Source organism: Chaetodon trifascialis, chromosome 11 (assembly GCF_039877785.1).
Source record: "Chaetodon trifascialis isolate fChaTrf1 chromosome 11, fChaTrf1.hap1, whole genome shotgun sequence".
Taxonomy (NCBI): Eukaryota; Metazoa; Chordata; class Actinopteri; order Chaetodontiformes; family Chaetodontidae; genus Chaetodon; species Chaetodon trifascialis.
The window spans coordinates 22,029,063-22,056,586 of NC_092066.1; the positions used below are offsets into that span (position 1 = coordinate 22,029,063).

The 27,524-nt window shown below is 41.7% G+C and overlaps 1 protein-coding gene across 6 annotated transcripts in view; it reads right to left on the minus strand.

The window, feature by feature from the left end:
- Positions 1 to 27,524, minus strand: part of astn1 (astrotactin 1) — a 370,801-nt gene that overhangs the window by 157,841 nt on the left and 185,436 nt on the right. For all 6 annotated transcript variants that reach the window (XM_070974412.1, XM_070974410.1, XM_070974416.1 and 3 more), the window contains one exon: positions 25,664 to 25,791. In XM_070974412.1, coding sequence (XP_070830513.1) covers positions 25,664 to 25,791 — 128 coding nt within the window. The remainder of the gene's footprint in view (positions 1 to 25,663; positions 25,792 to 27,524) is intronic.

Below are 27,524 nucleotides of genomic sequence, written 5' to 3' on the forward strand. Positions count from 1 at the left end.
ATGTATCGAGGTTCAGGGGGCTTAAGACCAGACATTCAACATTCTAATTAAAAAAATCAAAAAGAGAGAAAAACTAATCCAGCGACTGAGTTCACAAGCTCACAATTAAAGGGAGGCGATTCCAGTCTGCAAAGCCTTTAGCTTTAAATCTGAACCTTGGAAAGAGCTAAGTACATTGAAGGACAATTAAGACATTGTTTAGATGGGGTTGGTCTTGGTCCAGCTTCCCTTAAACTGGAACAGTTATATAAAAAATAACAAAGCTGAGCAGTAAATGCATCCCTTTATTATGTATATTGAGCATACACATGGAGACACAAATTAGATATGATGAGTGTTGGGATGCATGCAAGGCCAGTAACAGTTCCTTTACAAGGGTGCTCTGAAAATGCAACATTTGGCAGAGGCCTGACACCACCTATGAACTTGATGAATAAGCCTCTAAATGTGATGTTCCTGCATTGTCCTCACCTTCAGCTACATCCATTTATCCCCTCTTATGGGAAATGGCTCCCCGGAACGACAGATATATTCCCTGGCACCGAGAGAGCGAGAGCACACCACTACATAACCGCCCCCCCCTCGCCGGCCCCCGCCTCCGCCTCCCTTAGCGAAAATGAATAACAAGCCCAAAACATATACAGTAGCAGCGTATTCTTCTTCTTGCTGAAAGGCCTTGTCTCCCTTTTAGCCCTGGGGTGCTCTGCTCTCATTGTCTGACAGAATGATTAATTTGACTGAACTTCACTTTGCAAACATCCCAAGTTCACTGTCTCTCTCCACGCAGCCGCTGCCAGAGCCTTTCAGAGAAGCAGCTTGGTCAGGGCTGCGTCGTGTCCTACCGCTGGCTTCCTTTGCCAAAATACAAGGTGTAAATATGTCTTTCATAAGAAAAGCCAATGTTTTTTTGAAAGCTCTTAAATAAATAAACATTTATTGCTGTTGATGGAGCAAATGTGGCTGTCATACAACAGTGCCATGGACCGGTGTGTATTTCTGCATCGTCTGCTCAGAGTAGCAAACAGAAGAGACAGTGAACTGAATACGTTCACTCAAGCAGAGCAGCTAATTAGATTCTGAGGTAATCCAGCTGATCTTTTGAGTAGTTCTTTTTTGTGAGACCTTGTTTTTTTACACTGCTTCACTCCAGATGGAGTTCGTGATGGCCGCAGTCGCAACATTGCAAACTACAAAAAAACCCACTGATTTACATTGTAAACTATGTGTATTAAAGGAGCAGTGCTGTTCTCTGGTGCGTGTTCTCTATATGTCAGCGTCTTTGCAGATTACACCTCCCTACTCTCCATTGTTGTGACTGGGGGGTGAAAATGACATTGCCTTACAGAAAGGTTTATATCACAAACTGAATGAAAGAAACTGGTTCATGCATTGATTTTGAACAGATTAGATTACTGCAATGCTTTTCTCACTCTATTATCAAAACATTCAATAGGAAGGCTTCAACTCATACAGAGCTCATTCACCTTAACGGTGCATTACTTCAATGATTAACTCAATTCATTGGTTTCCCATTCCAATAGTATTTCTGACCTGCTCACTGACTGTACCCTCTCAGGTCTCCCCACAATGGCTTTTGGGTTGGACCCACAATAAGGTCTGGAGCTGGTAAAGGTGCTTGTAGTTACCGTGGACCTGCCCTCTGGAATGACGTGCCCAATGAGCTGTGAGCTTTAAAAAACTATATCTACATTCAAAGCTAAACTCAAAACCTTCCTGATTTCTCAGGCATCTGCACAGTGTAGGTACTGTTGGTATGTACAGTTGTTTGACGATTTTATTGAAATACCACTGCATTGTACGTGCTTGACGTTTTTTTTTTGTCTCTGTTTAAATGTAGCCAGGAATGTCACAGATTTCTGGGTGTCTAGAGGACAGAACAACAGTTTCTTTCTTTGCAAAATGGAAAATAACTTCTGTTGAAAGACTTCTGCATGCAGACTGGGACCAGGATAAATTAATAGTGTAATAAAAATGGGGTTCAGTGTTAAGTAAGTCTTTGAACTACCCAACAGTCAAAGTGCTTCTACAAAGTGCAACATAAAAATACCCTAAGTGACCAGCAACATAGAAACACCTGTATGATGTCATCTGATGCAATCCAATACTACAGCCATGAAATGAATGCTACCTTAATTATGAGTTTTTGCCTGGACTGCTGCTTTAGTTGTTTGTGTTTTGACTCCTGGCTGTCCACTTGTGGTACTGCTATATTTGACTGCATAATATAAAAAGTTATTTCTGAAATGTTTAATATTTTGACCACTATATTCACATAATATACTGTATACAAAGGAGCAAAATATGGGAAATACCTAACAATATAATAAAATTCCACACAATGAAATGACCACAGAATCAAAACCTCTTCTGCAGACACAATTAAAAGAACCACTGTAAAGGAGGGACTTATTACAGGACTGTTGTAGTGATGACACTTCCATATGTCTCTGTAGTGTGGTATTGCTACCTTTAATCCAGTAAACAATTTGAGTACAACCGCTGGGTCATTTGCTCGTTCACAACTGATGAGACTGACTTAATTCAGCTGTTTGTCGTCTAATTCTTTCATCTGGAACTCAAAACGAGTTCTGTGAGTTGGCAAACTTCAAAATCGTGTGAAGGCATGTTTATAGCTCTGTTATCTGACTTATCTGAAGGTTTTTTCCAGCGATTAATGGCGCATACATTTCAGAGAAAAGCAATGCTCTCCATCGACAATGAGAATGATGTGGATGGTACTACATTTGAAAATCAATGCTGTTTACAGTAAGTGTCCTTGACTGATGCTGGCTTTATTGTGTGCAAGGAAAGAAAACTTTTCTTCAGCAGCAGAATTTTATCAAGACTCAGGCTACACTGGTCACAGCTATACTAATGCAGATGAAATGCACAGTGAGGGGAATGTAATAAGGCCACCTGTGTGACTAATGATATTAAATGAAAAGCTCATGAAGGACACAGAACTGCATGTTATACACAAGAGCTGGGAATGAATTGTAAAAGCAGTTTTATTTCTTTCACTGAGTGAATAGCCAGCTGTCTACAAGCCTTATTTTTTCACTGATATAGGTGGGACAATGCTGGGCGAGGGGTGAATAGCAGTTACATAAATCAAAGTAAAACTGAATCAATATTCCAGCTCTGTGAGAGACTGTGAGAGGTAGTCCATTGGGATGTAAACTCTCCAGTCATTCTATGAATGCCCCAATGTGGACCACAGTTCAATTCCCAACTATTGGAGTTTTTGGCTCTGTGATCCATCTTTGTTAGCTTGTCTGCTTTATCATTGTCCAAATAGAAAGATAAAACACCCAAGTTAAGCTGCATGAAGGTAAGGTGTTTTTTTTCCCTCCCATTCTCTTCATGCACCTGCATTTTCTAATTTTCCAGCACCTTGTCACACAGAATGGCTTTGTTGTGCAATTACATTCAAGGTCCCAAGGCGCAAGTCTTCTCCACAAAATCTCATCTAAGAAGTTTAACTTAACTGCTTAGTCAAAATAAATGTATAGTCATCCTGACATGAGCTCTTTGCAACATATTCTCTTTTGAGAGCCCAATGTTTCTGTGATGCAAAAACCAGCACAAACTTCACCATTACTGTACATGTTTGTTACATTTTGCCTGTACGTTTGGTATTTTTGGACCTGTCGCATTGTATGCATCCAGAAACACAAGCAAATGAGAGAAGCATGGAAATTGGAGGATATGGCAAAGAGTTTCTTTTGTAAAAATTCAATCTTCGACACTGCGGAGAAACAGGTCTGAGGGACAGGTCAGTTTTTCAGCACTTCACTCATTTGATAAATTGCTACAAGTAGCATGTGTGATGGAAGTGGCGATTACAGACTAATGATGCACAATGGGAGCAGAAAACAGGCTTTTGTAGTCCAGTCCAAGAAGATGGAATCATCCACATGGAAAGTCTTTTACTAAACCCAGTAGAGGCCCATGGTACAAACACACACAGGAAGGAGGTCTGCGGGGACCTTTTTCCTATCAATGGCCAATTAAATGTTTATAATATGGTTCAAGGACCATACTCAGTGGCGCCCTCATCACATATGAACTCCTTCTCTTTGCAAAGGCATCTCAAGTCAGATGATAGAGATGATGACGATGCTGCTCTTAGCTGGTTTTCCAGGTTTGGGTCAGTCAGTCCTCAGTAGTCTTAACAAGAGTCAGTTTTGAAAAGAGCTGCTCACAGTGGCAGGCTGTTGCTTTGCAGTTTAATGGTTTCATGTTGTAAGCTGTCAGACACATCAGCACATTACTTTTCATTTCCTGAAACCTCTCACTAAAGGTCTAAAGAAGTTTTCACACTCAGCAGCATATTCAGATGTCACAGCAGCTTTTGTTCTTACGGAGCAGGAAAACACTTCAAATGATGTCACATTTGAAAGCAGAGAGCTGAGAAGCTGCTGGAGCTCGAGGTTCAGCTCTGAGAGGTTTCGTAATGTCCACCATGAAGTCACACAGAAACTTGCTATCACTGAGTTTCCACATCAGGTTTTCCTTCATCTCTATGAATTATTCTGGACAAACAGACACTTTGGAACAGTTTTACTTTGTGTGGTCATAGCAGCTCCACAACCTGCAAGGCACTCCTTCACAAATTCTCCTTCTGAATGAGGTTTTAGCTTCTTAGCTATTAGCTCGCTCATCACAAAAGTTGCCTGCAGAACACTGTCTCTGTCAGAATGTGTCTCTGAAAACTGCTGGCTGTAATGATGGTGGAGATTAGCCTTTGTCATCACTGCAACCGTGTCCCCACAAACTAACTAACAAACTAACACACTGGCTTATCTTTTACTTCAACAAAATAGTTAGCATTTGTCCATTTCTCTTAGGCAGCGCGACACTTCGCATCTACTTACAATTTGCTGAAAGGCGCCATGACGCAGTGACGTGGTACCAATGCTGTGTGTGTATTGTGTTCAGGGGCTGTTGGGAAAGTAATCTACCATTTTGTTATTTTCTTTATCGCTGAAAAAACAAAAGCCATATACCCTCTCTCCTTAGACCCTCAATTTAGGTAAGGAAATCTGCAAAGGAAGGTATACAAAATAATCCATCCATCCATTTTCTACGGGCGAGAGGCGGGGTACACCCTGAACCGGTCGCCAGTCGATTGCAGACTAAATAATCCTTTTGTTTCAATTAAGTTCCACTCTACTCACCAAAAAGACCTATAGTTTCTATCATTTCACTATTAAACCATGGCAGTGAGTGTGATAACAGCGATGAGCTCAAGTGCCAGTCCAGGTGTCAGCACTGGTCCCAGCTGTTAACATGGTCATAGAGAAACAGCACTGATACATTCTTTGCCAGTGCGGGAGCTGCGAAATACTTCAGATTATGAGTAGCACGGGTGAGCAGACTCACAATCCAACAACACACTGCAAGTTGCTGGATGTGAACCAATAGAAAAAACCTCAATACCACTTGTGATTTCCATTGGGAAAAAGTGGGAAAAAAAACCTCCTGCCGTCTTTGTCCCAGCTCCAATTAGTTGCTCGGGGAATGTAAATTGAGTTCTCTTGTTAACATTTGTAACTCTGTCCCACCGGAAGCAAGGCAGAAAATATCAGACAAGTGCAAGGCTTGCTTAAGCTCAACACTGAGAGCACAGAGCTGACGGGAACTGCAGCCTGTCTAAACACCCAACAGTCCTCCTGTAACTTTGCCTTACGGCTGGAAGTGGTTTGTTATTTTAGTCGCTTCTCTAAGGAAGATTCATAGGAATGAGCTCAGGTAGGAAAGTAATCTTATGGCTCATAGAACCCCATTAACTAGCCTGGTCTGTGCTCCATTTCACTCTCGGATAAGTCTGGGAATGAATGATTTAGTGGGAAAGAGAGGGGGAAGAGTGCGTGAGTGAGGAAGAAGTAAAGAAAGTGAGGGGGGCAGTAGGACTTATCCAGCAGGCCCACTCTCTGATCTAATAGGAAACTAAATGTAATACAGCACAGTCCTGATTTATTCCCCAGACAATTCTGATAAGGTAAATAAAAATGGTGGAACAAAATGTTGGCCCTCAGAAATGATGAGCTGACACCATGGGGATGGTTAGGTTAGAGCCTAGGCCAAAAGCTATCCATAATTCAAGGCAAAGAAAGATGACTGTGAAAAATTAGCATAATACAGGCCTTCACCACGTGCACTCATCTCCTTTCAGGCAGGTACTCTCCACAAAATACCTACACTAATCCCAACATTACTGTTCCAAAGGACCATGCTCAACCAGAAAATGTCCTTGGTGGCCTCTAAAGTAACACTTAAACCATGTCCAAAGCTAACATTGGTGTTGCTGTGAACTACTGTTAGCGTAAAAAAGAAGGGGTTTAAGCAATGTCCTGCGAATCCTCTCCTTCCTCTAGGCAGTGTGGTCCCTGTGCCTCTTCCTGGCTTCTTTTCTCTGTCCATTTTTTATGTCATTCCTATTCCTCAAATAGCATTTATATGGTGGTAGAACTCTGCACGCGGCTAAGTACCTGTGATCAGGTGTGTCCTGCGGATTTTTAGCTAAACTGGCAACCTGGCTTTAGAGATGGCAACGTTATCGGTCAGATCACCACTTTGGTTGAGACTAATATATTGAGACAGACATTGGATTCATGGCCATGGAATTTTGTATAAATATTCATGGCCCCTACAGGATGGAACATACTGATATTGTTGATCTCGTGACTTCCTCTAGTGCCACCAGCAGGTCAGATGTTGAACTCATTCAATAAGTAATTTGCTGGATGGATTCGCCCCACACTTGGATTTCATGATTCCCAGATAATGTATCCTTCACCAAGAGCCACCTGCACATAGACATTCTTGGTTCAGATGTACTGCCATAATTTGGTTCAGACACTCATTTTGCCCAAAGGATAAATTGTAATAATTTAATAAGTTCTGGTGCTTTTCATCTAGCACTGACCAAAAACTGGTAAAGCCAATCACATGCCCATCAGCCTCAGCTCTAATTTGCATTTAGTGCTAATTACCACCGCAAATGTTGGCATTCATAGACGGTGAACATCCTCAACATTATACTGGGTGAACATTGTCATGTTAAGATTGTGAGTGTGGTACCATGCTGGCATTTTGCTCACTGATCTGGTCATTTTAGGTCATCACAATCATGGTGTGGCTGTACTTCCTTTTTTGTTTGAGTGGACCCATCACTAATACATCATTTCTAATTATGAAATGACAGTTTAAATAACACCAACTGTGGCTACAGAGTATTCAAGCATGGCTGTGTTCATGAAGCAATTTTTTCTGACAAATACAGCAACATTTAGCATATCCAATTGCGATCAAGTTAGTCAGTAAGCCCGAACATGTGGTAATTAGGCTGGCAGATGTGGCTTATGACAACTCAAGGTGACACGCTTTCGTTTCTGCTGCGCTGAAGGAAGGCTGAAGGGACCATTGTTGCCAGCGATTCAAAATAAGATGCCAAAAAAGTCCAGCAGATACCTCTGTGCTTGCATGGTCACAAGGCCATATGCTTAGACTTTAATTATAAGGGACTTGGGGAGAGAGGGACTCTGAGTTGAACTATGAATCACTGCCACTCTGCCTGCCTCAAAAGCCCTGTTCTTCTGGATGTGAACACTGCCCATACACCCACTTACACTTTCTACAAATAAACCCAGTCCTGCTGCATGCGTTAAACAGACAGCTGACAAGGCAGTTAGACTTTTTCTGTGCCTAATTAAAATTGCTTACCGGTAAATGAAAAGAAATGAATGAGCCCAGCCAACCCCACCTGGGCCAGAACCACTGAAGCATTCCACAAGCCAAAACCCACTGGGAGTATTCTTATTATGATCATGATTCATGTTCATGAGAGGACTGTAAATGCAGTATAAGCATATTTAAGTTCCAGCAAAAGTCACACAGAAAAAAGAAAAGCAATCACAAGTGGAATTGAAAATATTTGATTAGTGTTTGAAATCTTCAAGTGAAGAGACGATACTAATGTCTTAACCCTGTGAAAAAAGCTCAGATTCAGAGGTCTGAGCCCAGGCTACAGGCTGGCTCTGCACTGGAAAAACACCAACTTAGATTTCTTGGCATATTTAAGAATTCAAATACTCATCAGCATTTAAAGTAGAAAGAAATTAAGCCAACAAATCAAGCCAGTCTCTTGGTTCAACAAAACTGAGGAGAATGCAGGAAAAGCAGTTTATCTATCTGTTTATCCTTTGCACTCTAAATCGTATATGTTTTTTTTAAATGAAAGTAGCCTCCTCAGTTTCAAGGTTAAATTGTTAAAATATCACTTTCAGAATTTAGAGTCGATACTTCAGTTGACTAAATGCCAAAAGATTGTTGACTCAAAGCGGAAACAGGAAACTTTTCAAAGACCCCTAGCGTTTCCAAGTGATTTTACTGCTGGCGCCATCGCTTCTTGCTTTCCTCAGAGCCGAGCAACTACCAAATACACAGGAAACACTGCATTGGTTTCCAAATTTCCTTGAAGAAAGAATCAACATTACTTTGAAAATAAGAGAAAAAGAAGAAGCCTATTCACTGGAGGTAAAGTGAAATTGTTATAATTTTATATGGTGTAATATAGTTTGAGAATTGCAACAACAGCAAGGGTTGGTGTCAAGGTGGAGGAGGGAGTATTAGAAAACATAAGGAGAATAAGCGTGAGTTCATTCATTCATTTAATCTATAATGGAGACATAAAAGCGGATAGAAATGGTGCCAGCCTGATTGGATCTCCAGTCAGCCTTCATTTTCCCGGGAGATCGTAGCCAGAGGCAGACAGAGTTGCAGATGGTGTCATTATTCTATGGCCATTAAACTGTGCAATCAACATGTACTTCATAATGATATGTTAAAGCAAAAAACCTGTCTGCCCGTTTAACTAATCAAACTACGTTATTTGCATATTCCATTTTAGAAATTCTTATAGTTTCAAAGCATCTATTTAATTAAGTTTAAAATTCTCTTTGTTTTTCCTGACATGAGAAAGGTGAAATGATGGAGTCTGTTATGTCTTTATATATACAGTATGCATGTCAGAGGAGTTACACGCTTATCTTTCTGATATCTCAAAATTCAAACAATGCTAACCGTGATGAAGATGAGTATGCACTTCAGACACTTCCTGCACCCTCGCAGTGTGAGGCCCTTGAGTGGTTTTGCTGCACTGATTGTGATTGTGAGTAGCAGAGCATCAGCTGTGATGAGGGAAAAAGCTTTTGCATTGAAGCTAGTTTGTAAGATTACAATTGTTCATAAAGTTACTTCAACTTAGAGTCAATTAAGAGAAGAAAAATGAGTAAGTAAGCAGGATAAACTCTTCAGCAGTTACAATGTCTCAACTAAAAATCTGAAGTTTACTGCCTTGTATCTTTGAGTCTTCTCAACTTTTCCTCTTTACAGCACTGTAGATACTAAGATATTGTGTAAGAGGTGCAGACGACATACAAACATGTCACTTTATACATATGATGCAAAGAGAATATTTATGTTTTTAAGACACTGAAAGCTTGGTACTGTGTTTTCTACATGTCATGATGCATACTTTTATTTTGAAGGACAGTGATGCATACAGTGATCATATATGTAGTTTCTGCCCATGCAGTGTGGTCATAGGAAATCAATAATTAACAGCCTGATGAAACTCCAAGAGAATGAAAATACACACACACACACACACACACACACACACACACACACACACACACACACACACACACACACACACACACACACACACACACACACACACATATATATATTGTACATGTATGACCCAGGAGATATTAGGCTGCTCTCAATAAGAAGCTTCAGGATGAGAATCAAAGCTTCGGTGTTGTGTGTTTGTGTGTCTATGCGTGGTGTGAGCAGGGATAAAAACAATACTGGTGTAAGTGATGGGCTCTACATGCCCTTCACCTACCTCTAAAGACAAACAACTCATACTCTGTAGTCTTTGACAGAGAGGTTTGCTCCACGGTGGATCACAGGGGCCATTATTTACCCATCCAGCATTGTCCTGATGTAGCATCTTAGTGGCCACTGCGACCTGGTTCTTTTTCCAAATATCAAAAACGAGGACTGAAGAGGAACATTCTGAGTCTCATTAGGTCTAGAAGTGACTGCAGGTGGCTACAAGGCAGGCAGGTCTGTGTCACCGGGACCCCCAGCCTGAGCTCCCTCCCTCTGGCAACATGCTGTGACCCCCAGCTGTATTAATTATCCCATCCAATGTTGTCAGCTAATTAACTGACGTTTAGCACAGGAAATGGCTGCAGCAATTCCACGTAATTAATCAGTGTGGAGGAATAAATTAAAACCCTTCCTAAACGTGATTGCCATTGAGGGTCTGCATTCAAAATTGAATTTTAATTGTGCTTCAGATGTTATATTTGAGTTATTGCTGAACACAGAAATGGCTTTTCTGAAACAGCTCCTGTATTTACACTGCAAACTATTTCTAATAGAATTCCTGCAATTGAAAAGGCCTCCTGACAGCAGATAAGAGCCTAAATTCAGACCTGTTGAAATAACTAATAGAAAATTCAATTAAGTTGTAAAGGGCATCATGCATGTAAAATGAACATATTGTAAATAGAGACATTTCGGAATTAAGAAACAACTAATTGGACTGATGATATAATATTTCTCAGCTCTTAATGGACTGAGTTTGCATTACCTGAAGGTCAGAAGACAGTAACAGCTCACTGAAACAGCAAGGACTCTCCCAGAGTCCCAGGAACCTTTTTAGAAACCAGTGTCTCGATAGCTCCTCAGCCACTGTTCCTGGCTGCAGAAAGGTCCCTGGTTTCTTGAAAGGCCCAAACATACTGATGTGGAATTCACAGTGCTGAGTGCATCATCTTTGCCTTACCTAACTGAAGTGTTTTGGTGGTAGAATGCAAAATTTTGTGTCATATAAATGTAATTTGTAGCAGGGTTGGCAATAGGAACTTTTATTTCCCAGTGTAATTCTTGAGTCTTGTTCCTGCGCCTGTATAATTCCTGGAACAATTTAGCAGGAGGCAGCTTGTATTCCACCAGCAGCTATGCAAATAATTAACTGACCATGCATGAACCAGGAAAATATTGCTTCAAAATACTTTTTTTTAAAATATGAGAATGTCAAAAGCAGGAATGAAAAATGAATTTAAAAAAAGTATATATATGTGTGTGTGTGTGTGTGTGTGTGTGTGTGTGTGTGTGTGTGTGTGTGTATTTTATATGTCACTTTTTGTCATAAACAAAGAAATCTCAATACATCATGGAGTGATATAATGCCACTTTGTCGTACAAGAAAATATTCTGATTATAAAAGCTAGACTATCCACGGGGAAAGTACAACTGTATTTTTCCTTTTTATATATTCATTTTCTTGCTGTACACCACATGAAAGTTTCACTTCTATGTACTACATGCATTTATGGATATCTAGGCATGACGAAGTTGGTTGAATGCTGAACAACAATGTCAACACTCTGAAAACAGAGGCTGACAGAGAGAGGGGAGGAGTGGAAGACGGAGAAGCACTTAGGGAAGAGACCCATGGAGACTGACAAAGCATAAAAACTAGTCCAGCACAAGGAATGAAGTGATGGGATGCCTTACACTGTTGCAGCCCCCTTGGCGATGAAGTGCGGCTAAAGTGCAGTAACATCAACGGGTCAAAGCACAGCACAGTTGAGCTGTGATCACCACAGTGGTTTGTTGTGATTCCGTATGTGTGTGTGAATTGAAGTGTGTGTGCTCAGGTGTGACTATACTGTATACGTGTGAGGCTGATAGATTGCACCAGAGCGGGAAAAAAAAAGGTATAGAAGGTACGATGTCAGCATTAACTGTTTTTTCTACCCCAGGGGAGGGAGTGGAGGGGAGTGGAAGGAGGTGATGACAAAGCTGGTGAAATGATGGGCTGTAGATGCCCTTCACCAACCTCTGAAGATGAACAGCTCAGACCAGCAGCTGTTGATAAAGAGACTTGTTCTGCGCAGGATCATAAAGGTATTTCATCGTTTACCCTCCATCTGCCACAAATTAGTACTGCAGATGTCACTGAGGATGATTCCTCGTTTCTTCTGTATAAATCTAATCTTACACAAAATCTATGTTTCTCAAAAGATTTGTACACAGAAGCATGGTGATCACTCATGTTAGCTGCCTGGAACAACGCAAATATTACCTATTTGCTGTGACAACTGTGAGACAGGAAGTATGAGTGAGAAAGTATGTATGAGGGATATGTCAGTGAACCCTTCATTGCAAACAATAATACTGCCTTGAGGAAATGCCATAATCCAGCATTTCAGCTGCAGTGGCACTTAGTCATCAGTTTGCTGTTGTTACTGTATACGATGGCTTTGTGTCCTTCCCACTTCAGACAAAAACTAAAACATGGAAAGCAATCATTAAGTAATATTCCTCCTGTAATAAACACTTACAGTACATTTAAATATGTTAAGAGACAAATATGTAAAGGGACAAGCAGTGCTTTACAGAAAGAAAATGGAATAACTAAGGAGAAGTATTGCCTCCAAATTGCATTTTTGTCCTTTAATAAATCTATTACAGGTTTGGAATGAGACAAAATGCTGGGTCAAATAGAAGTACTGCAAGTTAAATGATCAATATTGGTAATGTAGAAAGTTGTCTCTTGCTCTGCTGTGCTGAGTGGCCTCTTAACCTTTTCTAAGTGATTTTGGTGGAATCTGCTGGAGACTTCTCAAAACCAGTTTCAATACAGATGCCTTGATTCACTCAATGGAAAAGTCTACGGAACTCAGCACGAATCTGTGAAGTCAGGAAAAGTCACTTGAAGTGAGCCATTTCAAAGCAGCTACAGGTGCCAGGATAACCTGTGCAAACAGCTGTTTGTTCGCATAAACTGCATGACACAGTTTGCCACAAAGAGGAAGAGAATGCAAACTATCACCTGCTGCTGGGAGACATCAGTCAGGACGATCAGGAGTCAACCAAGACCCACCAAAAAGCAGGTCTGCCATGAAGTCTTTCAAAATGGGCCAAGCTGTGTTTCTCTACATGTAACTACTGCACAGATACTCCACCAAACACAACAACTTCAACTTCAAATTCAACTTTATTTATATAGCACTTTAAAAACAACCACAGTTAAAACAAAGTGCTGTACATATATAGACAAAACAATAGAAAAAGAATAAAATAAATAAAACAGGAATAAACACTAAAATAATTGTTTTATTGCTTTTAAAAACAATTAAAAACAATAAAACAGTAAAAGCAAACCATAAGACACTAAAACAAGAGCAGAGTCTCATGTGGGGTTGAAAGCCAAGGAATAAAAGTGGGTTTTAAGACGAGTTTTAAAAATGGACGGTGATGGGGCTTGTCTAATGTTTGATGGTAGCTTGTTCCACAATTTTGGAGCCGCCACAGAGAAAGCTCTGCCCCCTTTGAGCTTCCGTTTTGATCTCAGTACCTCCAGGTGCAGCAGATCAGCTGACCTGAGGCACCGAGCAGGAGGTGAGGTGAAGGAGCTCAGAGAGATAAGGCGGGGCAAGACCATTTAAGGATTTAAAAACAAACAGAATCTTGAAATGGACCCTAAAGTGCACAGGCATCCAGTGGAGGGAGGCCAGGATGGGAGTTATGTGCTCCCTCTTACGCACTCCAGTTAAGAGGCAAGCGGCTGCGTTTTGCACCAGCTGGAGGTGTGCGAGGGAGGACTGGCTGGCTCCAAAATAAAGTGCATTACAGTAATCCAGTTGAGATGTGATAAAGGCATGGATTACTGTTTCAAAGTGCTGTTGTGCAAAGAAAGGTTTCACCTTTGCCAGCTGCCTAATCTGGAAAAAGCTGGACTTCACTACAGCACTAAGTTGCCGATCCAATTTAAAATCACTGTCCATCTTAAAACCCAAGTTTGAGACTTTTGGCTTTCAGGGGCCCAAGTCAACAGGACGGGGTTTACAAGGGCCACTGAGGCCAAACACTTTTTAAAATTTAAAAAGTTCAAGGCCATCCAGGTTTTGATGTCTTCAAGACATGACAGAAGTGGTGTAAGGGAGAAGGCATTTTTCTTTTTCAGCGGCACATATATCTGACTGTCGTCAGCATAACAATGAAAAGAGATACCATGCTTTCTCAGGATGGAGCCCAGAGGCAGTAAATATAGAGAGAAGAGCAGGGGCCCTAAAATCGACCCCTGTGGAACCCCATACAGTAGTGGAGCAGAGCTGGACTCCAAATCTCCAAGGCTTACACTCATACTCCTGTCAGCCAGATAAGATTTGAACCACTCAAGTGCAGTACCACAGATGCCCACTAGGTGACGTAAGCGAGCCACTAGGGTGTTGTGGTCCACAGTGTCAAAGGCTGCAGTTAGGTCTAACAGAACCAGGATTACATGGTCACCAGAGTCAGTAGCCAGGAGGACATCTTTAAAAACAGATGCAGGAGCTGAGATGAGAGCCCTAGCAGTAGCAACCTTATCAATGAAAAAGTGCAGGAAGCTATTGCACATTTCAGAAGCAGCCTCCAAGCTGACAGGCTGAGGGGCATTAAGAACAGTGTCATGGTTTTAAATAACACACGTGGGTTGTGATGATTGGACTCAATGATGTTTGACAGGTATTTTCTTTTGGACTCTTTAACAGTGCTCTGGTAGCGGCGGCAACAGTCCTTTAGGATTTGGAAGGAAACCTGCAGCTTGTCCGTCTTCCACTTGCGCTCAGCTTTGCGGCACTCCCGTCTAGCTGCACGAGTTCTTTCATTAAACCAGGGCTCAGATTTAGCTTTGGGCTGCACAGTTTTTAATGGACCCACAGAGTCCAGTATGGTTCGGCAGGAGGAGTGAAACCAGGATCTGAGCTCTTCTGTGTTAAGAGCGGCAGGACGGACACAGCTGATCAAAAGCCACAGAGAACTGACCAGCAGTACAAGAGTTAATAATCCAACATCTCTGAGCAGGAGCGCTGGATTTAACCTTAGCATAGGAGAAAGCAACTTCAAACAAGACAGGCACGTCGTCACAGATCTCCAAGTTAGACACAGATAACCCATGAGAGAGCACAAGGTCTAATGTGTGTCCATGTTCATGTGTGGGACCAGACACACCCTGCACCCAATTAAAAGAGTCAATAAGGCTTAAAAACTCCTTCACCAATGGCTTATCAGGACAACACACGTGAATATTAAAATCCCAGAGAAGGAGAACACGGTCATACTTGGGCATAATTTCAGCCAGAAGACCAGAGAAGTTGTTCACAAAGTCACTATTATATTTGGGGGGTCGATAGATGACGGTGCACAGCAACGGGTCGGAGCGACCCACCTCAAATAAAGTCACCTCAAAGCTGGAAAAAGAGGATGAGTCGGTGCACTGCTTACATTAAGTCGTTTTTGTAAACCCTCGCCATGAAGGCTTTGTTTGCCAGGGATCTAGCGTTTACCAAGCCAATCCTGGTGGGAGCTAAGGCCTGTGGTCTGTGGTGACCACTCATGCTTAGTGTGCCTCTTGAGTCATATGCTGTGTGCCTTTGGAAATTTAGGGGAAACTGTGTGCATGACATTTGTTCCTGCTCACATACGTATGCATCTCCAACTTTTTCGACTGCTCTACAGCTTAAAGCAGTAATTGTTCTTCCAGTCACATTGGTGTGAAACGCATGCATGATTCCTGCTACAAGCCGGCTTCTATCAGAGCTCTTTGTTAAGAAATGCAGTGTAGTCACGTAGGATCTGTACAAACACAACGAAAAATGGTATTATTCCATAAAACTGCAACAATAATGTCATCTGATGAAACAGCGTCTTCAAAGAAGCAGTTGTGGACAAACAGTATGTATGCAGCAAATTGGTCTTCATTTTATTTATTCATTTTCAAATCTTCATTTTATAAATGCAACATCATGATATGTCATTGTTCCAGTTTAATTAACGTGCAACAATGCACACTTAATGACTAAGAGCTTCAAATTAAATACTGCTGCATATAGTTAATGGCTGATTCTAACCCACTGATTTAATGTGATTATGCAAAGAAATCTCTAATTTGCAAAGATAATAGGATAAAAGATGAGTTCAGTATAAACTGGTATTAAGGACAAAGAGGGGAGAGAGAGAGAGAAATCACTCAACATAAACTCCCAGTATTGAAATAGCATAATCCATATCTTTCTGTTTAGTATTTTACAAGTTCAGAACATATTTTACAAAAACCTTTTCACATTTAATACCTTTTTTCTTACAAAAATCCCGAAACAATATCAGTTATTTTCCAGATTCTGACACCAAATCAGCTCCATGAGCCAAGACTGTTGTCTCGCTTAAGAATCCGTTCCAGAATGTGTCTCAGTGCTGAATAAATTATAGCCCCCGCATGTTTTTCTAAGTAAATACATGCTGAATAATTGCTGCGCTCCAGCACAATCTGCATCTCCACTCCCCTCAAAACAGTGACACCGTGCTCGCTGCCTCATCGTGTCCAATCCACATCTCAACTAGAGGACTGTTGTTTGAGGATTTTGTCTTGAAAATCATTGGGGGAAAGACGAGGGCCCCTAAAGGCATGACCTTCCTTCACTGCCACCAATTATATCAAGGCCTTATAAAATATAGATTATGTGCCATCTTGGTGCTGACATATCTAAAGGCCCGTTGCATAGGGAGTGTGTGGAGAGGCCGTGGGCAGACCCGAGGGGAGGCCAGGTTGAATATGACAAGACAAGGGGAATACAGTAACACAAAGGATGACCTTGATGAAGAACACTCGGCTGGCTTTGGCTAAGAAAAGAAAAATAAATAAATAAATAAAGACTTCTTGAGGACCGTGTGATCAATTCAAATCTAATCAAGGCTCTAAATACTAAAATGCACTGATTGCAATGATATTCATTACCCTAAACTGCAATCTGGACCAATAACCATGTATTATTAATGGATAGGAGCCGAGTTTGGAACAATTGGCATTTAACTTTGTGTCTTAACCTTTCAGCATAAATGTCAAGACAAATTCTAATAGAAAAAGTTTGAAGTTCACCCAACAGTGATTTCAGACATTTCAGCTCAAGTGTGTTTGTGGGCCTGTATATATTCAAACCCTGAAAGGCGGTGTGAAAGGAGGTCAGACATGAGATTTACAGACTTTGTTGGCAAGATTTCACATTTCATCGGGACGCATGATAGACAATCACGAAAGCTCTGCAAGTCTCGTCTTCGCTTTCTCACTCACATACACACACATACATACATAACAAACACTGTGAATCACAGGGAAAAAGATGTGCCGGTGGCAAGATGCTCCTGTGATGTAATCAGCAGCAGTGCAGGAAGACAAATCTTGTCAAAAAGAAGAGTCTTACTTCAAGCAAGCGAATGTCTGCTGGTTTTAATCATATATGAGGTGCTCTTATCAACATGTAATCTTCTGTAGGGTTCTACATGGTGTTTGAGGAATGTCAGGTGGACAAGAGGCTCCTTATCACACCACATGATGCTTATAAAACTGTGAAACCAGTAAAAAAATAAGAAAAACACTACGGTACCAAACAGATACAGGATTTTTAAGGAGACAGCTGATGTAAATAGAAAGAGGTGCAACTAATGAAGCCTACGTTACCTACTGCCTGAGAAAAAGTGCCACAACAGCATTCAATGGCATTATTATTATTCATTATTTATTTTTAACATCCAGTGACACAGTTTCAAAATTCCTGTTTTCTACAATATCTGCACGCAGCGACTACAGCACGGTTAATTCAGGGAAACATCATAGCTCTACTTTGCAAAAGTCTGTTTGAGCTTGTCAGTCAAACATGTGTACACTCATCCACCACCTCGACCTCCACGCTCTTCTTTTTTGCCTCGTGGCATAAAGGGTGCAAAGCCTCCTGTACGGACACTGAACGTCAGCACTGGACTCAAATCAAGCATTATCAGATACAAATTTTATCTGATAAAAATCAGATAAAAATTTTATCTAATAATGCCACAATCCAGTATCCCAGGATGTACATTTAATGTACTTCCTGGAATACTGGGCTGTTTCTAATAGCACGTGCAAGGCAGATTAACCCCCTAACTGGCCCAGGGCAAACATTTGCTGTGGGCCCTTACTGAGTGTCCCCATACACCCAGTCCCTCAACCCATTTTGTCCAGAGTCCCAAAAACCAGTAATGTACCAAGTAATGCACTATTAGACCTGCCAACCTCAGACCTGCCAACTAGTACGCATTTTGCGTAGCAAGTACGCAATTTGACATCTAAATACGCTGGTATGACTCGTCCCTCTAAACTATGCAAAAAGCTGCGGACATGTGAGTTCTGTGACAAACGTGCACGTGCGGCACTCATGTCTAACAACACCAGTGTTGTGCCTGAATGCGTTCATTGAATGATAGTTCATGAACTCGTTCATATTTTGGGCAAACGTGAACTGAACGTACTGGGCAGGGAGGAGGGGGCGGGGATGTTACGCTATAGGTTCAACAGACTCATTATTCTCCGCTTTTCTACAATGATTGGCTGAACTCACATGTCTGCAGCTTTTTGCGTGGTTTAGAGGGGCGAGTCGTACCAGGGTATTTAGATGTCAAATTGCATACTTGCTACGCAAAATGCGTACGGGTTGGCAGGTCTGTATTACCCTGCCCCTGAACACCACATCTGCACCAAAGAAGGATAAAATTTATTTAAATGTTGAAGGTGCTGAAATTTCATTCTGACAAAGGATGGCTGTACCAGACTTGTGGTTAGGCAAAAAACCATGTCATCTTGGGGCCCTTACCATCTCGTTATTATTGTGATGTAGTGTTGTATATTACCAATCAAATTTAAAATTAATCAAAATACCACAAAGTCAGGCTCCTGGGGGTCAGGGTCCAATGGAAGTAACCTTCTTTGTCCATTAGGAAATCCAACCTTGGATTCAGTCTAACTTTCAGTGACACACCCCTGTAACATTTAACATAAAAAATGTCCTTGCAAACTGTAAAATCTTCCAAAAACATCCTGAGCAGCACTCTTCTGATCTGCTCCTCTCTTTTGAAACTCCTCTTCTGAGCACCTAAAATCTTATGTCAGCTATTTCTCCAGACCTATAAGCATAAATCCGTGGATTTGATGACAAACGACAGGGGGATCGGCTGCAGAGCCGCGGTGACTGGCAGGGCCGACTATTTCACCTTTGGCATTCTCTGTTGTGTTACATTCATCTGAACATACGCAGACGCACAGACACCCATTCAAAGACACAGATGTGATGTGTGAGTTACAGATAGCAGAGGCAGTGTCATTATATGGCTGCTGGCAGAGGACGAGAATGGGTGAAGCACTGCCTGCTGCCCTTTTAACCTTAATCAATGGATTCCCTCGTCCTGGCTCTGCTCACCCCCCACCTGGCGACTGCAGACAAAAATGGCTGTCATTCATTCACTTGTTGGGCCCCCTTTAGTTTTTTGTTCTGTGCTTTCCGTCTGTCATCAGGTACGTTTTCATTGTCTTTCCTCCCATCTTTCCTCCTCTCTTCTGTCTCTTTTTCTCCTTCATTTTTCTTTGTCTCTCCACTCTCTTTCGCTCCATTATCTCTCAAGCTCCATCTTAGGGGAAATCTGCTTAGCAGCCGTGAGCATACTTGCTTTCCAATTAAATCAAGATGTATTTGCCTTTCAAAAGTCTCCCTTTCCTCACTCTTACTCCCATCGGAATAATTGATGGAGGTCTCTGGCCTCATGATGAATGACTTCCAAGCCCCGAGATGAATAGAAAGATGAATGATTTCACCCCTGTGAGGGCCAGAGAGGGCTGGAACAAGGAGTGCTGACATTGTGACAAATACACTGACCATAGCAACCAAACCTGGCCGAATCAGCATGGGACGAAGGGGTGGCATGCGCTCATCATGGCACAACAGACGTTCCTCTTGCCGACGCCGGCTCTGCACGTCTGTCTAACCCACGGACAATTACCTGAGCCTCGCAATTAACTGCAGGCACAGCGATAATGCTGACGGCCTGCCAGCACACGAGTGGAAGTGGCAGCGAGCCAGCTAGCTGGGTCTGGAGAGCGCTGCGTTGGACGGTTCTGTTTGTGCACTCAGTGGAAATGTGGAGGCCAAGAGAGCAGGTGCAGTAAGGTGAGAAGATGCCCCAGGTGACTTCATATGGATGGTGCCACCACTTTCCCAGCCAAGATTTCTAAGATGAAACAAGTTTTTCCTCAGCCTTCACACAACGCGCTGTCATACAGCTGAGAGGTAGCAAATGTTTATAAGAATGAATTCAATGAGCGTATGACAGGCCATCTGTTTTAAAGGGCCAATAAGTAAGACTGTTACTACCCCGTAGAACATAATGACCATAATATATCCACGTAGGGGGTGAAAGGATTCTTGCTCAGTACCAATGACTCAGTGATTATGTTGCCAGCTGGCTTCCAAAAACTTTCTGGGCTGAACACGTCTGTAACAAAAACTTGCTCTTTCCCAAGTCAGTTGATGAGACTGAAAATTCTTACCTTCTGCATGAAAGAAGGCAGAGTGGTGTTCTTACACCAACATCAACCACTGTGGATGATCTTCATTGATTGATCAAACACGCCTGATACAGTTAATCATTTTGTGGGTTTAGCAGGGAGAAATTCAAAATAATCATTACTGCCAATCCTTATAGGGACGGGGTTGGCAACCATTGACCTTAAACCAGCATTTACCGATTTCCTGATATACAGCCAGACACAGAGCAACATGAGCATCAGCTGGCTGTTGTGAGCTCTACAGAAAACACAAAATCCAACTCTTTAGGTGCTACGTTCAGCAGGTATTTGCTAATTTTGTCTGTTGTTTGTTGCTGAGTAGCTGCAGAAGGTTTTCAGACCTTACAACAGTAAGGTTTCCATCCATAAAACAAAAACAAATAATCAAAATACTCCCTAGTACTGATAGTGGAGTCGGGTGATAATTTGCATGCACCACACTATCTTTATAGCAACTTTAAAGACCAACAAGTTGGTTTTTGTTTCCTATAAAATGATACCTGTGATGGAATTACATTGACATTACAACTTTCAAAATCTGCACATATTATGTAGACATGTATGACTGCAAAATGCATAAAAAATGTTTGGGATGCACTCAAAATGAACTAGCAGGAGCACTAATGACAGTCACATTAGTGTGAATGCAGTGATTGTACATTGTAAAACAGAAAATGTAAATAATTACAGAGTGGAGAAGGTAACAGAAAGAACCTAGGCATTAATACTCATTTGGAAAGCTTATGATAACTTTGTGGAGGCTTTGTCAGACAGGTGTTGATTTAATCAAATGATGCTAAATGAGCACTTTGTGATCACTTTTTCATCACTCTGTCTCCTCCGTTGGGCAAATGCCAACATCATTTTTGACACGCTCGGGAAAAATAATATGGCCTTCTTGTAAAGATTCCTCAGCAACTGCGATTTAGTGACTTAATATCCCTCCCCATGTGAATCATAACAGGCACATGTGAGTCAAACTGAGCTGAATATCAATGATCAGTATGTGTCAGCTGAGATCTGACAGCCATTATTTTCTTAAGATCTGAAAGTTTTGAAGGTGAGAAAAAGCAAGTTTCAGGACAGACTGTTGCTGCCACACTGAAACGTTATGCGATGTAGCAAAGGGAAGTGTTTTAAAAATCATGACAATGTGCCAAAGAGAAAACATGCAGCTGCAAATATCACCAGTGATTAAATGACTCCACAACACAGCCTGAAGGACACTTACCAGAACATGAAAGCTACTGTATTATGTATTCCAGGCCGATTTCACCTGACTGCACTGTATTATAAGCTGTTTCAGTTATTTTGTTTACCCCTTGTATAAAAATAAGTAAACGGCCAAAATATGAATTCTCCTATGTAACACATTTGTTATGCGTGAAGCAGCACGGGGTGCACTGAGTGAATGCTTGTCAGCTTTCATGAGGCATTTATGTGACACTTGCATCATTTCTGACAAGGCAGTGGAACACTGTGTCAGTTCATTGAGAAACATCTTAAATATGAAAGAGCTCGAGGGCAGTGCCTTCTTTCCTCACGCCATCCAGCACCACAGCCATAACACTGTGTTAGGAGGCTACTGTCAGAAACTGAATCCATTACTTGACGACAAAAGCTGGTCGACACATGGATCTAAATTCAAACCTGAGATTGTTGCATTATGGAAAAGAACAGAATTGCAGAATTGCTCATGGAAAGCAGTGTTTAATCTCTTCACAGGATGAAAATTGTTGTAAATTCAATGGATTAATTGTTCGTTACCGTAACAATAATAGAAGTTGAGGGGAATTCAAATTGAAGAATGTGGGTGGCTGTTTCAAGTGCTCACCTTCAAAATGTAAGATCTAACCAAAAGGGAATGTGTTCCTCTTCTGCATTATTGCTCGTCTCTAAATGAGATCATGCCAACTTTGTTGCTTTTGGTGAATATAATGTAGTTTTTGTCCTTCGTTTTACAGTGCATTTTGAGAGCGAAAGGGACTCTGGAAGTTGGGAGCTCTGTTCTTGTCTTGAAGGAAGTGAATATCACTCAAATAACAGTGACTTTTAACGCAAATGACACAAGAATCCAGTGTGGGACCAGAACCTGCAGTTCACTCCATTTGTCTTGACAAGGATGGTACAAAAAAACAACAACAACAAAAAAACACTAACTGATATATCTGTTTTTATGGGACTTTAAAGGAATGGTTTGACATTTAGAGATTTTTTTTTTGTACTTTGAACAAAGCCAGGCTCGCTGTGCCCCCCTGCCTCAAGTCTTTATGCTAGATAATCACCTGCTGGCTCTTGCTTAAAATTTAGCATGCAGACACAAGAGGGGTAATATCTCCTCATCTAACTCTAACTCTTAGAATTGCCCAAATTATGGAATTGTTCCTTTAACAAAACACCATTCTCTACATGGCCAAGGTTTAATTCATGTGACATGTAACTGTTAAAGTTAATTAACTTAAAGTCACAAATGTATCAAGGCTTAACAACAAGTCCTGTCGCACTCTCTCAGAATATGTGCAGTAAACTCTAGGCACGTTTCACACAGATGCTAGTGGAACAGAGTCTAATCCACTACTTCCTTTTTCTTTGGACCACCATATTGTACCTTCCATGCACTTCCCAGCATCAGGCATCCATTCACTGTGGTCCAGAGTACACTGTGTGCTTCTATGGCACCCTGCTGCATGCTTTGAAATGGTATCTCAGTTCATGATATTACTCTTCAATAAAAGCCCACGGCTGCTGCAGCAACGGCCCAACACAGAGGCACGAGAGGAGAAGTGCTGCTGTGTCAGGCTCTGTTCTGGGCCATGTGCACTGTGAGCCCAGGGGCGATGTCGGGATAAAAAGGTTTGAGCTGTGCAGAAAGGGGGGGGGGGGGCAGGGGGGACAGGGGCTCAGGGACGTGACAGCACAAGATCCATTTAGATTAGACGGTTTTAATATCCTCTGAAGTTTCCAATAAACAGCAGTTGGAACCAATGCTGCTCCGTCGTCATTTGATTGTCCATCACCTCAGACGTAACCTCGTTTGATGTGGTTTTGAATTGCTGCCCTGACTGGCCTTGTATCTCTGCTGTTATATCAACAACAAGCAATAAACACATCCCGCAATCTGCTGCTTTCTACACTGTAAGGCAATTCAGAGGCAGTTACACAGGTGCCTGGAGTAAGCTTGGCCAGCAGGCTGCCTGAGTGAGGCATTTCCAGGAAATATGCTGAAATATAATTATTAATTTTACACTCTCTATTGTGGTACTCTCTACCACACTCTGCTCTTCATGAAATCCCTGCATGTTCTACAACTTAACTGCCGGCGAGAGAAAATGGAGTGGTTTCTGTCAAGCTGCTTTTTTTCTTATCCAACTCCTCAAACGCTCACGCTCATGATTGCTCTGCATGATTTCAAATACTTACAGCATAAAACTGTAAAACTAAGCAAAACAAAGTGAGGTCAAACTCAGTGGATAATGAGGCATCGAGGTGGATGGATGGATACAAATCTTCCGCTGGAATCGCTTGATATTTAGCGAGCCAAGATTTTTCCTCCTTGTTTTTTCCTTGTTTCTGTGTTAATGGCAGCTGTTTCACATAGGAAGGCTGTGTGCCGTTCAAACAGCGCTGCCATGTGCTGCACTGGTAATGAAGAGAACAGCGAGATGGCCTCTGATGCCACTGACTAATGAATCCCGCCAGTGGTGGTCCGACCTACTCATCCCCGGCCCCCTCTGCCTCACACACTTCCCAGATGAAAAAATGATTTCGCTAATGTTCTGCCCATTCTCCCTTCACGCTCATCATTGAGTTGGATGGTGGGCTGAGGAGTGTGAGCTGCCTGGGAGATGCACTGTGAAAAACAGCAGCCAGAAAATTCTCTGGTATATAATGAAAATGATGTTTTTGTCTTGCTTTTGAAAGGTGGGGGACACGTAAACTGCTCTGATGATTCTCCGATTAACGAGACTGCTCGTTAAATCGGATGCCTGAAGGCTGATGATCAGCTTGATTTCTGACAACGTTTTTTTTTGATTCTGCAACTGACAACACTGTACTATGCTTACACAGTACAATAAAGCATACACTCCGCAATGTGGAACAAGCCCCCATGGCTGAATGTGAAGTCATGAGAATGACTTTTACTCTGCTACCCTTTTTTCATTATCCTACACTTCTGATAGGCCTGATGAGACGGTACAGCAAACAACCAAACTAAAAGGTAAGAAGAGTTATTCTTTCAAAACATACATGGGTCCAGATTGGGTAATACATTTCCTGATCTTTTCAGGTTTGGCCACAGATTTTTGGACCTGTGACGATCCAGTAGCAACAATGTCTCCATGTATTTACATTAATATTGCACTACTTTATCTAGCCAAACACGTTCTGAAAGGAAACATCTTTTCTTCTCTGATTATGTTCTCTGGAGGTGGCTGGAGAGGTTGATGGCCATATGAAGCACAGGACTGTGTCATCAGAGACTGGCTTTCAGGATCCTGAGTCTTGTCTGTGGTCACACTAAGGCAACACTTTGGTTAAGTTTGGGAAAGACTGTACTTTTGTCTAAACACAACCATAAACAAACTTGAATTTTGAATCAATGAAAACAAATGAAACGGGGGACAATTGGCAGACGCACTCATTTTAACATTTTTACACCTGCAAGATTTGTTAATTCATAACATTGCCTATTCAAGTTGATAAAAAACTGAAACAGAGTGAGAACTCCATCACTGGCAGCAACATTGTGCCCACCAATTAAAAAGGAACCTTGCCACAAAAAACAAAAAACAAAAACAAACTTCTTGGGAGTCCGCTTGGATCAGTTTGGGTACTACACATATTAACACAGAGATGCGAGACCAGAGTCATCTGGGTCAAGTCTCAGTTCTTGATAACCAGTGGACCCATTCCGTCCACACTGGGGCCAATATGATTGAGCTGGGTAACCAGTTGTCACTATAAATAACGGCTAAATTGTCAGCATGTCAGCAGACCTACTCAGCGTTCCATATTGGTTATGAAACCCTGAGAAGATTTTTTTCTGTTGAGTAATGAGTGCTTTTTGACAGGCCAGTGATAAAGTGCTATCACGCAGCTGTGAGCTAGCAGAGTGAGCTATGAAATATGGTTTCATACCTGTGAGGTATTCTGGGTCGGGCACGGGGTCCGACAGCTCCTCATGGCACTGAACCTCTGTTGGCACCGATGCCACCACCATGCCATCTGGGAGCTGCTGCTCGATGCCTCGGGCAAAGTTCTTCTGCCTGGTGTTAAAAGAGACGAGAACATGGGAGGTTCCATTTACAGACAGACAGTGAAAGTGTTTCGTCATCCAGCAGGGAAAAGAGAGAAACAAGAAGCAAAGAGGCAAACAGACTTGATAAAGGGAAAGAAGATGCAATAATGATGGAAGTAAAAAAAAGGGGGGGGGGTTAAAAGGTCAAAATGGACAGCATCCATCCAAGTTCTTTCAGTGCCCTTTCTTGAACTGATTTTAATAAAGCGGGGACAAAACAACCTTTTCCCCCAATTGTGCTCTACTGAAAATTTGCTGAACACATACTGCAACAGGAGGAGCTCTTTGAAAAATGTATGCTTCTCCACAACCAATGCAGGGCAGTCAAGGGACGTGAAGCGATTTCTTCTGTTTGTTCCAGCCTAAGGCCACGTACCAAAAGAAAAGCATACACCACATCAAGAAATGTGACGTCATATCATTGTGCTTATGATGTTTTCATGTCTACCTTTCATTTTCCCCTTTTACATCCAATCATGATACTATCACTATCATTACCAATGAACCTGGTTACAAGTAGAAATTGATGTGGTCAAACATTTTTATGTTTTATATAGCGTCGCAACTTTTTTAGAATCAGGGTACTATAATAAATAACCAGAGCCGTGCAAAGGATCATGTGGAAGGCCTTATTGGAGAACCTCACCACAATGACAGAGACAATCAGTCAGTGGTTACATCCATGGCCAACCCTGGGAGTGAAAATCAGGGTCGTACCTGAGCACCCAGTTTCACAAGGATTGAGATTTATAAGAACAGCATCATGCTTCGTGTAGCATTTGAAGCATGACAGACAAAGGTAAACGAATGAAAGGTTAAATGACGGCAGAAGGAACAGAGTAGATCAAAGATGGCTATGTAAGTGTGAGTCTCATAAGTGGCAAATCCTAAAGCAACTCTTTCTGGCATGTCATTAAGGGAAAATCAATACAAAGTAACAATTATGCAGGATGGGACAGTGTTTGAAGAGACAGAGTCTCACATAAAGCATGTCATTTTTCATTATGTTGATTGTTCAGCTGCAACGTGACTCATCTTCAGTCTGAGAGCTGATGTCCTCATTTGTCTGTTGCTGTGAGTGACTCTTGGTTGAACTCACTTGTTTTGTCCACTCCATCATTCTTTGTTTCAATGCCAGTTAGGTTCACAAAAGGGTTTCACAACAGAATGACTCCAATAAATCAGTAACTTCAGCCATTCAGGTGTCTTGGGACCAAAGCTGATGAGAATATGTCTTCATTTTACTCGTGTAAAGATCCACAGTCCTCTGATTTTGAGTCCAGACTCACATTCAAATGTATTGTATACTAATGGCATGAGACAGCCGGAAGTTACTGCTTCATTAAATGCTGTCATTTAAAGCTGCACAATTGTTTTTCACAACCCGGAAATCACACACTTACATGTCAGCAATAAATTACAATTAGAAGACACTTAGCACTCTGCTTTGGTCTCCACCAATATTGAGCTCTTTACAAGATGCTTGATTCTGCTCACAAGCTATTTGTTAAATGTAGTAGTCTGCTAGTTGGTGCTGAGGACCCAGCATACACAGAGCTTATCAGAAGTGTTTCATTGAAAAATCATTGTCTCCTAGGATTAGAAAAAAAATGTCCATTTGTGCCTGATTCGGTCTGCCTCCAGGTTTTGCAGTGGCCCCTCACATCCAGGTTCGCCTGCCACCCTGGAGTCAATAGAACC